General features: G+C 47.4%; 1 protein-coding gene across 2 annotated transcripts in view; it reads left to right on the plus strand.

Annotated features, from left to right (window-relative positions):
- PIGL (phosphatidylinositol glycan anchor biosynthesis class L) overlaps nucleotides 1-12,763 on the plus strand; it is a 65,377-nt gene that overhangs the window by 45,303 nt on the left and 7,311 nt on the right. For both annotated transcript variants that reach the window (XM_047709202.1, XM_047709203.1), the window contains exons 3-5: nucleotides 3,643-3,733; nucleotides 9,410-9,477; nucleotides 12,249-12,280. In XM_047709202.1, the coding sequence (XP_047565158.1) occupies nucleotides 3,643-3,733; nucleotides 9,410-9,477; nucleotides 12,249-12,280 (191 nt within the window). The remainder of the gene's footprint in view (nucleotides 1-3,642; nucleotides 3,734-9,409; nucleotides 9,478-12,248; nucleotides 12,281-12,763) is intronic.

The following is a 12,763-nucleotide window of genomic DNA, read 5'->3' on the forward strand; positions in this document are numbered from 1 at the left end:
AAACACTCCCTTAGGGCGCCTGGCTGGCTCAGTCGGTGGAGCATGGGACTCTTGATTTCAGAGCTTGAGTCCCCCGCTGGCTGTAGAGATTGCCTAAAAAACCAAAACAAAACACTCCCTTAATGCTGACTGCTTGTGAGTCAACACACTTTCCACACACTCTTCATAACAAGGTTCTTAAGAGATCTATACATGTTCTCTGCACCTTTGACTCAGTGATTAGATTTCTTTTTTTTTTATATTTTATTTATTTATTTATTTATTTGAGAGAGAGAGAGAGAGAGAGCACAAGTAAGCAGAGCAGCAGGCAGAGGGAGAGGGAGAAGCAGGCTGTCCACCAAACAGGGAGCCCCATGCGAGGCTCAATCCCAGGACCCTGGGATCATCGTGACCTGAGCCAAAGGCAGAGGCTTACCCGACTGAGCCACCCAAGTGCCCCAGTAATTACATTTCTATAATTTTATTCGAAGGGAATATTGAGAGAAGCATACAAAAAGTTATGTATAGGCACACCTGGCTGGTTCAGTCGGTGTAAGACTCTTGATCTCGGAGCAATGAGTTACAAGCCCCATGTTGGGTGTGGAGCCTACTTCAATTAAAAAAAAGGGGGGGGTGGGCGCCTGGGTGGCTCAGTGGGTTAAGCCGCTGCCTTCGGCTCAGGTCATGATCTCAGTGTTCTGGGATCGAGCCCCGCATCGGGCTCTCTGCTCAGCAGGGAGCCTGCTTCCTCTCTCTCTACCTGCCTCTCTGCCTGCTTGTGATCTCTCTCTGTCAAATAAATAAATAAAATCTTTAAAAAAAAAAAAGGTTACGTATGAGGATTATTATCATAATAATAAAAATTGGAAACAACCTAAATAATCAGTAAAGTCCAGGCTTTACATATTTTGGCATATTTGAATCAGGATTTGGTTACGTATGTAGCAAATAACGGAAAGTCTACAATAACTGTGACCCAAGGAGTTCTGCCCTGTAGGGCTGGGGGGGTGCCTTTGTTCCAAAACTCCTCCAGGTCAGGGCTTCTCCTTTTCGGTTACTCTATTGTGTCTGGCTTTTATACCCAAGATTGCTTCATGGGCCAAGATGGCTACCAACTCCAGCCTGAGCAAAGAGGGATGGGACAGAGAGAAATGGGGCAAAGGTCATTCACCAACTGTCTCTTCAAGGAAGGGCCCAACGGTTGACTGACTTCTGTTTACATTCAGCAAATTGTTTATCTGTCAGAGAAGAAAGGAACTGCCAATGTTATTACTTGAACTCAAGCCTTGAGTTGATGAGGGTTGAATTTGGGGCAAAGAACCACTCCAGTCGTTGGTCTGAAAGAGTCATTTTTTTATCTGTTCAAAGGTTCCCGGAGTCAAATTTTCTGTGTCCCTACCTAGAGGGGAGGTGATCCCATCAGGATGCCTCGTTCCCGTACACAGTTCGTACTTTGTTGGTGCCTGGCCTGTTTTATAACGTTGCTGTCTTCTGAATGTCTTACTCGGATGTTCCAACCCCAAAAGCTGGTATAGCTCCTTTGGCTCAGCCAGAGGCCACTTCCATCAATCTGCTGGTGCTTATTAAGCCCCTAGACGCAGTTCCTTGCCCGTGGCCGAAGCTCATTTACTCATTGTTTATTTAAATAAATTGTTCTTTGACTTGGATTGTACCCAGTTCCACAGGAGAAATAGAAGAGCGAGACACAGGTCTGTTCTCATATTTTGGCATGAGGCTAGGGAGACACACAAAGCAATAGAAAATAAGAGAAATGCTGTAACTAATCAGGTGCGAAGAGGGGTGGTCCAGGCCACAGCTGATAGAAATGTTCACTACAGGGCGCCTGGGTGGCTCAGTGGTTTAAAAGCCTCTGCCTTCGGCTCAGGTCATGATCCCGGGGTGTTAGGATCGAGACCCACATCAGGCTCTCTGCTTAGCAGGGACCCTGCTTCCTCCTCTCTCTCTCTCTGCCTGCCTCTCTGCCTACTTGTGATCTCTGTCTGCCAAATAAATAAATAAAATCTTTAAAAAAAAAAAAAGAAAGAAAGAAATGTTCACTACGATTCCTAAATGTGAGGAAGGTTGATAGTAAAGAATTTGGCTTTGCCCAAAGAGAGATCTGGCCTTTGCCCTTGGCTTCTGTGAAGTAATCTGTGTCAAACCTAAGAGCAGTACTTTGGGGTTTTAGGGCCGGGGCTTTAGGGCCATGCAGGGTCAGCCCACCTGGAGGCTGAGGTCGACCACATGGACCATCAATCGGTCATGCCCAAGTAACGGAACCCCAATAAAAACTCTGAACACCAAAGCTGCAGTGAGCTTCCCTGGTTGGCAGTCCTCCCTGTGTGTTGTCACACATCACTGCTGGCAGAATCACGCGTCCCCCAGGGAGAGGACAACAGATTGTTCACATTCAGAACCCTCTCAGATTCTATACCCAGTGTTCTCTTCCTTTGGCTGATTCAGTCTGCATCTTTTCCCTGTTAGTGGCTCAGTCGGTTAAGATCTGCCTTCGGCTCAGCTCATGATCTCAGGGTCCTCAGATCAAATCCCACATCGATGGGGGAGGGGGGCGGTTCCTGCTCAAAGGGGAGTCTGCTTCTCCGTCTACCCCTCACCCTGCCTGTGCTCTCCCTCTCTCTGTCAAATAAAGAAATAAAATCTTTTAGAAAGGAAAGAGAGAGAGAGAGAGGTGGATATCTATTAGTAGGACTATGAATGGGGCGCCTGGCTGGCTCAGTGGGTTAAGCCTCTGCCCTCAGCTCAGGTCATGATCCCAGGGTCCTAGGATCAAGTCCTGCATCGGGCTCTCTGCTCAGCAGGGAGCCTGCTTCCTCTTCTCTCTCTCTCTGCCTGCCTGTCTGCCTACTTGTAATCTTTGTCCGTCAAATAAATTAAAAATTAAAAAAATTATTTAAAAAAATAATTCAATTTTAAAAATGAACAAATAAAAAGACTACCCATTATATCCCCAAACTGAGGTCAAATTGAGACCTTGGCCTCGTGGTAGGTGATGCTATAGATGGATGCACAAAAAAGAGACAGAGGAGGAGGAGATAGGCCTATGGTGTGGCAGAATGGAAACTCACAGAAGGTGCAGACCTCTGCCCTGGAGACCAGCCCCACTGGGGTGCAGCCCCGTTGGACGGAGTATGCTGGTGGCTCCGTAGGGCTAGAACATCTCAGCTCTGCAGTCAGAAAGCCGGGTCCGAATCCACCTCCAACAACCTTGCAAGTGGGCTCCCTAAGTTCGTCTGTAAAGGCTCCTTCTCTAGATGTTCATGAGGTTAAATGAAGAAACATAGCTTTGTACTTTTTCTTAAAACACTGTTGCTTTTACTCTTGCAAAGATAGATATCATTCTGCGGTGTGGCCACATTTGTTCCTAACCCGTACGTTTCCCAAACTTTAGATCAAAACCTTGTCTCTTCAGTGTCTATCTCCTCCCCTCAGCAGCGAGTGCAAGGCTCCAAAAGTGTGTTGTGTGGAGGTGTGCACTGATCTCTAGTTGCATCGCGTTTCCAAATCTTACCTCTTTTGCTGAAATCTGGATCCTTAAGGGTGCCCCCCCCGCGCCATACAGTTCCTATCACGGGGCTGGCACATGCCTACCAGAGCTTAGGGAGGAGTTCACACCTGATTAGAAAAGGTGTTTCTTCTTTCCAGGGACTTCCCAGATGACCCAGGTGTGCAGTGGGACACAGAGCGTGTGGCTGGCACCCTCCTCCAGCACATAGAAGCAAACAGCATCAACCTGGTAAGAGGACACCCTCCCTGAACGCAAAGCCGGGGATCCCGGTCACACCTTTACCCGTGGCTGCCCTCCTCTAGAGCTCTCTTTTAAACCTGCAGAGGGGGGCGCCTGGGTAGTTCAGTTGGCTAAGCATCTGCTTTCAGCTCAGGTCACGATCCCAGGATCCTGGGTTTGAGTCCCGCGTAGGGCTCCCTGCTCAGCGAGGAGTCTGCTTCTCTCTCTCCCCCTGCCCCTCCACTCCAGACGTGCACTCTCTCTCTCTCTCTCTCAAATAAATAAATAAAATCTTTAAAAAAACAAAAACAAAAAAATAAACCTATGGAGGATCAAACATACCCTTTGTGGGACTCTGTAACTAAACTGCCACAGGTGGACACAGAGGTTTTTTCCAAGCTGTGTCCTCTTTAACCATCCCCAACCCCAGCCTCTGTCCTGCCTTCTCAAAACTCAGGGCCCCAGGAGCCCGAGCTATGGCTCCTGTTTGTACAGAACTTCACCTTTTCCTGAGCATTTTCATGTTTAGGGGACCATTTTAACTTTAAAAGGCAAATGTTGGGCACCTGCCTCTCTGCCTGCTTGTGATCTCTGTCTGTCAAATGAATAAATAAAATCTTAAAAAAAAAAATAAAATGGTTTCCTTAAGTAGGGAAATCAAATGAGTTCAGGATTGTCCTGACGATTAAGGGCCCTCACACACTGGAATGAACACGAGCACCTCAGACAACAGGAAAGAGCTCCAGGCGCCAGGTGGCAGTTAACCGTCTGGGCAGTCTGGGGACAAGCACGGTCTGGGGCCTGTTCTCATTCTTGGGGATATAAAAATGTCATGGCGGTCCCTGCCTTCACGGACCCTCCAGTCTAGTTCATAAGACACGGTCTGTACTTCAAAGAATTAACAGCAACTCACAGGGTACACGCCAAATACTGTAGGATTCCCAAAGCGGGCCGAAGAAGTCACAGGAGGCTGCTTGGAGAAGGCGGTCTTGAGATGAGGCCTGGACCACAAATCACTTTTCTGGGACACAAACTTGGGAGACTCTTCTGAGAGCAAAAACGGCACGGAGAGCTGTCCGTGCCCCGAGACCCCTCCCCGGATGCTCAGAGCTGTGGTCAAATGCAACATGGTCTAAAACAGAAACCCGGCCCCCTGGCAAGGACGGATCCTGTTCCCCAGTGTGCAGTGCTGAAGGGCTGCCTGGGTGTTTAGGAATTTAAGTGGTAAATTTTAGGCATTAGCCCATGAGGGACTGTCATTGTCATTTTAGAGGTGGACAGTAAGCCTTCTCAGCGGCCATAACATCGACCACTGGCAAGGCTGGGTCCAGAGGACCCTGGCAGAGCTGAGATGGGGGCTCCCGCCCTTGAATGCGAATCTGCACTGTTGCTCGACCTCTGACTAAAATGTTCTCCGGCTGTGCGCGTGAATGTACCCTTGTGCGTTCTGCAGTGAAAAGTTGAGGCTAAAAATCCCAGCTTCATCATTTGCTGACCTCAGGCAAGCTTCTCAGCTTCTGGAAGCCTGAGTTTCCTCAATGTCAAATGAAAACTATGGTAACATTTGCCTTTTATTTTATTTTTTAAAAGATTTTATTTTTTTATTTGACAGAGAGAGAGATCATAAGTAGGCAGAGAGGCAGGCAGAGAGAGAGAGGAGGAAGCAGGCTCCCTGCTGAGCAGAGAGCCCGATGTGGGGCTCGATCCCAGGACCCTGAGATCATGACCTGAGCCAAAGGCAGAGGCTTAACCCACTGAGCCACCCAGGCGTCCCAAGGAAACCATTTTAAAACAGCTCTTTAACTCACCTTGCTGTTAATAAGGAAACTCCCAAGCTGTCATGGTGCAGTAAGGAATAATTTCCCCGGCCTGCACTTCATACAACAGTAGGCGTGTAAGGCCACGCTAACACCATTGTCAGTGAGGACGTAAGTGGCCATAATCGAGCTCAGCCCCCAGGAGGCACTGAAATATGCTTTCCCACAGTCCCTGTAGGCCCTGGTGGGCCAGGGGCAAGGGCTTAGTAGTAGAGAGGGGAGAAGTCACTCGGTGGCAGGATCAGGGACCTAGGGGCCCCCTCCAGACCGGAAGTATTGGCCGCATGATGAGAGAAGACCAACGGGGAAGCAGAGACAGAAGCCAGGAGCACCAAGCTAAGACATGGGAAGACAGATTCCCACCTGGGCTGAGCTGGGATGATCCTAAAAGCTCTCCTCCACCCCAGCCAACAGCTGGCTCTGCAGGGGTTAACCCCAGGAGATGGAAGGAAACCAGGTGCCATCTGGTCCCAGCCCCACCATGTTTGCTGAGCTGCCAGGACATGGCTTTGAAAGCTTTATGGTGCTGCCCTCTACAGAGAGCAACCGAGGGGTTCGGTGGTGTCTTTCTGTGGCAAGTGGGCTAGGTCCGGGGTCCGGCCCCTATGTGGACCTTTCATTCAACAAATATTTATTGAGCACCTGGTCTGTGATATTCCCTACTTGCTGTGAACTGGCGATATAGACTTGAAACCAAACACCCAGTCCCTGCTCCCTTAAGGATCCGTGACATGTGGGCCCCCATCGTTGTTTGCTATGGGGGACAATACTTACCAGCATCCCGGGCTTTTCCCCACTGACCGCCCCCTTCTCTACCCAGTGGCAACACCCCTCAGTCATCACAGCAAATCTGTCTTCACACATGGCCAGATGTGCCTGGGGCGACATAGCCCCCAGTTGAGAACCACCATCTTAGAGAAACCAGAGCAGCCCCCCCATTACCACTGGGGTCTGGGTAAGATTTCATTTGAACAAAGATTTCCACAGCTTTTGGGGGATGGGGTGGGTAAGGTGGATGGAGTTCTAGAAAGAGCTACAGGGGTCACCATTGTCACATTAAATATCTGCAAAAGTCCGGGGAGCTGGATACAATTCCGCTCAGCCCTCCTTGTGATGGAAAGAAAGAGGGAGACTATGGGAAGAAATAGAGACCTAGGAGAATTTCAGAAGCGATTGAGCCAAGCTCCAGCAGACCCCCAATCCCCACTAACCTAGGAAGTGCTCTCCAGCCCACCCAGGGTAATGACTAGCCCTGCTGTCATGGTCTCCTGATAAGAGCAGGCTTGGAGTTGAGACGCTCTAGCCTGTCCTGTTGTACGTCCACATTTCCAATGTTTCCTGAACATTTCCACGTTGGGCTGTTGTGTCTTCACCTCAACCCCGCCAGGAAGGCAGACCAGGTATTACTTTTCTTATCTGGCAAATGAGATGACCAACAACACATTGAACCTTGAAATAACTTCCAGGGGTCAAGTTCTGTGACCTGCCCGATGGCAGGGGTTAAGGAGGGTCCAAGATAAGAGTAGACTTGAGTCAGCACTGTGTTGGATGGAACACTGGGATCAGAACAGGGTACTTGAGCTAGTTACACGGTTTTACGTTTTGTTTTCTTTTTTTTTTTTTTTTCTTTTTTTAAGTAGGCTCCTTGCCTAATGTGGGGCTTGAACTCACAACCCTGAGATTAAGAGTCATATGCTCTACTGACTGAGCCCCAGCCAGGTGCCCCACGGTTTATGTGTTTTAATAGATTGTATTCTTTAGAGCAGTTTAGGTTCATAGCAAAGTCGAGCGGAAGGTACACAAAAACTCCTCGTCCCCATGATTTTTTATAATCAGTAAACCAACACTGACACATTAGCACCCCCCAGTCCACAGTTTACATGAGGGCCCACTTTTGGTGCTGTACATTCCATGGGCTTTGACAAATGTATAATGACATGTGTCCACTATTCGCTTTTTATAAGCCTTTAACTTTTTTTTTTTTTTAATTTTCCAGAAGGGAGAATTTCAAGCCTGCAACTATAGAGAGAAGTTTAATGAACTTCCATGTTCCTATCACTCGGCTCCTATAATCATTAACTCACAGTCAATATTAGCTTCATTTAAACAGCTGTTCACCTCCCCACCTCCTGTTTTCTTTCTTCTTTTTTTTTAAAGATTTTATTTATTTGACAGAAAGAGACACAGCGAGAGAGGGGAACACAAGCAGGGAAGTGGGAGAGGGAGAAGCAGACTTTCCGCTGAGCAGGGAGCCCAATGGGGGACTCGATCCCAGGACCCTGGGATCATGACCTGAGCTGAAGGCAGATGCCTAATGACTGAGCCACCCAGGCGCCCCCTGTATTATTTCAAAGCAAATCTTTGGCATCATATTTCATATTTAAATATTTTAGCATGCATTTCTAATCATCAACAAGTCCTTTTGTTTGTTTGTTTTAAAGATTTTATTTATTTATTTAACAGAGAGAGATCACAAGTAGGCAGAGAAGGGGCTGGGAAGCAGGCTCCCCACTGAGCAGAGAGCCCGATGCAGGGCTCAATCCCAGGACCCTGGGATCATGACCTGAGCCGAAGGCAGAGGCTTTAACCCACTAAGCCACCCAGGGCCCCCCCCACGATAAGTCCTTTATTAAACTATAACGCCATTGTCACCCCTAAACATTCACAATTCCTTGATACTGGTGTTTTGTATTTCCAACAGTCTTATGTCATAAACGTTTTCATCTTATGCTTATTTTTATGGCTTGTTTGAATCAGGATACATTGACAGGACTTTAAATTTTCTTTTCATCTGCACTCCCCACCCTGTGCCCAGTAGAGGTGTGCTGCTCTCACTGTAACACCGAGTTCCCGGTACGTGAAGTCAGCATTTTATGATTTAAAATAGAAAGTAGGGAAGTCCTTCTCAGTCTATACCAATCCCCATCCTGGTCCCTTTAGTCCATGCGGCATGCCGTGCACTTTCCTTGGGGACAGCTTACCTCTCTCCACTTCCCCTAACCAACCATTCCTGTTCCTTTTTCTGAGTCCCTGTTCTCTTTTTAAAATTTCTTTTATTATTCGAGGTAACATGATTATTATTCAGACTTATTTGGTCTTTTTCTTAACCCATCTGTACAGAAATGAAATGTTGGAACCCAGACTAACTTATCCTTAATAAGTAGAAAATACAGAAGCAGTCCATGCTTGAATAGACTTCTGTGATCTTAACCCCGGGGCATGGTGGGCACTGTCCCTCAAAGACTTTGAGCCCTCACTACAGCACAAGGAAAGGGGCCACATAAACATAAATCAGCCAGCATCTACAAGAACAAAGTTCACCCCGCAGCCAGCCATGAGAACGAAGCATGCTAATAAACGGCCAGGCAGATAAGAAACAAGGATCCTCTAAACCAGGTTTGTATCGTGGCCGAATTCCCCTCTGCTTCACTGGCCCAGAACAAGAGTAAACAGTAAAACCCACACAGTCTCCACACAACTGGCCAATGCAATGGGTTTACCCCACCGATCCGCTTGGAAGTGAGTTCGGTTGTACCCAGAATTGGGTACAGAGTTCTGTGTGCTCTTTTTCTGGCCAGGGGAACGGGAACAGCTGCCTTGAAATTGAGGCAGAGAAAGTATTAAATCATGAGTGACCACCCTGGGGCGCCTGGGTGGCTCAGTGGGTTGGGCTTCTGCCTTCAGCTCGGGTGATGATCTCAGGGTCCTGGGATCGGGCCCCACATCGGGTTCTCTGCTTGGCGGGGAGCCTGCTTCCCGCTCTCTCTCTGCCTGCCTCTCTGCCTACTTGTGATCTCTCTTTCTGTCAAGTAAACAAATAAAATCTTTAAAAAACAAAAAAATGAGTGACCACCCTGTTTCTCTACAGGTGGTGACATTTGATGCAGGGGGAGTCAGTGGTCACCGCAATCATGTTGCTCTGTATGCGGCTGTGAGGTATGACTGTGCATGTTGCAGGTGGAGCGGGGGGTCTGTTCATTTGCTCCAGGCGGATGGCTTCTAAAGGGCTTCCCCTGCTCACCGTCTGAGCCCCGGGGAACTGGCCGCTGAGGTACAGAGAGCCATCGTTGGCCACATTGCTCACCACAGCTCACCACACCGTGTGTGTGAGAAATCCCTCCTAAGTCATCTTATCATTGTTTTGCCTCCTCAACTCGTGAGGGTTTTTTCCACACGGAAAAATGGGGTGACATTTTATTTCTGTCTTTGCTTTGGCCACAGAGAGGTTTCAGGCCAAACTTGCAACCCCATGTAGCACATGTGGGAGATTTGAGGGAGTGAGTTCTATAAATCAGTGTGCCTCATGGCTTCATCTTCTTTTTCCTCCTTTTTTAAAAAAGATTTTATTTATTTCTTTGTCAGAGAGAGAAAGAGAGAGCGAGAGTGAGCACAAGTAGGGGGAGGGGCAGAATGAGGGAGAAGCAGGCTCCCCAGTGAGCGAGGAGCCCAATGCAGGACTTGATCCCAGGACCCTGGGATCATGACCTGAGTTGAAGGCAGATGCTTAACCAACTGAGCCACCCAGGCATCCCTTCCCTCCTTTCATTCTAATTTCTTTTGTACCTTATTTTAAAAAGATTTTATTTATTTATTTGACAGACAGCGAGAGAGGGAACACAAGCAGGGGGAGTGGGAGACACTGAGCAGGGAGCCCGATGCGGGGCTCGATCCCAGGACCCTGGGATCATGACCCAAGCTGAAGGCAGACGCTTAATGACTAAGCCACCCAGGCGCCCCTCTTTTGTACATTTTGTACACTGTATCAAATCTTTCTTTGGAAAAGGAAGATATACGTATATAATAGGAAAACTTTTGTTCTTCATAGCCACCCTATTTTACCGATAGGCATCTGTATTTTACTGTTAAAAAACAAACCAAAAAAATGCACCTCAGAGATATTGAGGGACTTATTCAGGGTCATATAAACATAAACTGTGTTTACCAGCCTCTAGAGAAGTACTTCTCCCTGGCGCCATGAGTGGGGGAATGGTGGACCTGGCCTAGGGGAAGGGAAGGGACAACTTGAAGTAAAGGACTTACTTTAGAACTTTCTTCTAAACATGCCCAACATTCTCAGACCAGACCAGTGAAATATGTAAAGTTGGAAATGATTCCCCTATCATTAAGTCCAACCACCTCATTTAACTGAGGAAGTGAAGTGGTTTTCCCAGCACTGCCAGGCTGAACAATGGCAGAAGTAGTAGAACTGAAATCCATTTCATATGAGTATGTTGTCTGTGTGTTGGTGGTGGAGTTGGACCACTTATCCCATCTTTTCTCCATTTCTTCGCTTCCAAACAAAAGCAGGCAAGGGATCTGGAGTTCATTGCTGTTGGATTGCCCACTGCTGTTGGGAGTGTAGAATGGCCTTCACTGTGAGAAGGTGGGAGCAGGGGAGGTTGAAAAGGAGAAAGAACTATTAGAGAAGAAATATCAATTAATATTTTATTTTTATTTATTTATTTATTTTTAAGATTTTATTTATTTATTTGACAGACAGAGATCACAAGTAGGCAGAGAGGCAGGCAAAGAGAGAGAGGAAGGGAAGCAGGCTCCCTGCTCAGTAGAGAGCCCGATGCAGGGCTCGATGGGATCATGACCTGAGCCAAAGGCAGAGGCTTTAACCCACTGAGCCACCCAGGTGCCCCTCAATTAACATTTTAAAATAGCCTCCTGTCATACTCAAATTCAATTTCAAAAGAGAGAAACTTTGAAAAGTCCATCATAGTTACCTTCTTTTCTTATGGGCAAAGCTTGGACCAAGGCACTTCATAACTATTAGTCGTCCCCCAGATTGGCTAATCTTGGGGATGGTGCCCACACTTGTCCTTTCAGCTATAGCCAGAGGTATGGAATCCCAGAAACCTATATGGTGATTGATGCAAAAAAACTACCTAAAAATCTGTGGGGGGGGGCACCTGGGTGGCTCAGTGGATTAAGCCTCTGCCTTCAGCTCAGGTCATGATCTCAGGGTCCTGGGATTGAGCCCCGAATCAGGCTCTCTGCTCAGCAGGGATCCTGCTTCCCCCTCTCTCTGCTTGCCTCTCTGCCTACTTGTGATCTCTGTCTGTCAAATAAATAAATAAAATTTTAAAAATTAAAAAAAAAAACCTATGGGGGGATCATAGGGTGTGGCAGACCTTACCACTGTTGGGGAGGAAGAAATTTTCTTCTGTCCAAGATTCTTCTAGCTGGACTAAGAATTAAATTTCCACGAGAAATTATTAACACGAGAAAATCAAATTTAATTTTGTCCCACAAAATCCATGCAAACATGAATCCAGACAAACATGAAATTCCAGAGACTGTCAGGCAACATGAGACTTATATGTCATCTTGAGCTCAGGAGCAGAATGGGAGTCAGGGGTACAAGGAGAGGAAGACCATTAGCAGGAAGATTGAAATGTTTGGAAAACAAAGGTGGCCCTTTTATCCCGATAAGTTTCTTAGATAAAAAGGAATCTCTATGACTAGTTCTCTTCCTGGTACAGGCCCATTTCCAGTGTAAGTTCAGGTGGCTGGGGGGCAGGTGCAAAGTGGTTTTCCTGAATTTGATGGGTTTTGATTGCTTTTAACTCAAGGTAACATATATGCCACTGTAGCCCATACTGGAGAGGCCTGCCCTTGACCCCTGTACTCTGAAGACTCTTCCTGTTGACTGCAAAGGAATTCTTACTCCCTCTCACTCCTGTCCTTTCCTCCTCCAGGACCCTCCACTCAGAAGGGAAGTTACCTGAAGGTAAGTGGTCTGTTTTGCCAAAGTCTGCTAATTACTATCCCTCTAAGAAACTTATTGAGTGAAAATTGTAAATATATGGAGAATTGCCCTAGGTCAAGCCAAGGGGCTGGGGAGGCTCGGTCACACTCCTCTTGACCTAGCTCACTGTGTCTGTCCATGTGGGTCCTCAGTCCTTAAAACCAGGTTGTCTCCATTGGGAAGTCCCCTGCCAGCCAGGCAGCCTCTGGGTGTGAGGGGAGGCCAGAGGTGTTAGGAACACAAAACCAATAGGAGATACATGTAGAAAAGAGACTTATTATAAAATTTGACTCATCCAAGTACAGAAGCTGAGAAGTCTCACAGTTTGCCTTCTGCAAACTGGGGCCCCAGGAAAGCTGGTGGTGTCAGTCAGTCTGGGTCCAAAGGCCTGAGAAGTAGGAGAGCCAGTGGTGTAAATCCCGGTCCAAGGGCAGGAGATGACCAGTGTCTCAGCTCAAGAGTCAA

Source organism: Lutra lutra, chromosome 16, assembly GCF_902655055.1.
Source record: "Lutra lutra chromosome 16, mLutLut1.2, whole genome shotgun sequence".
Taxonomy (NCBI): Eukaryota; Metazoa; Chordata; class Mammalia; order Carnivora; family Mustelidae; genus Lutra; species Lutra lutra.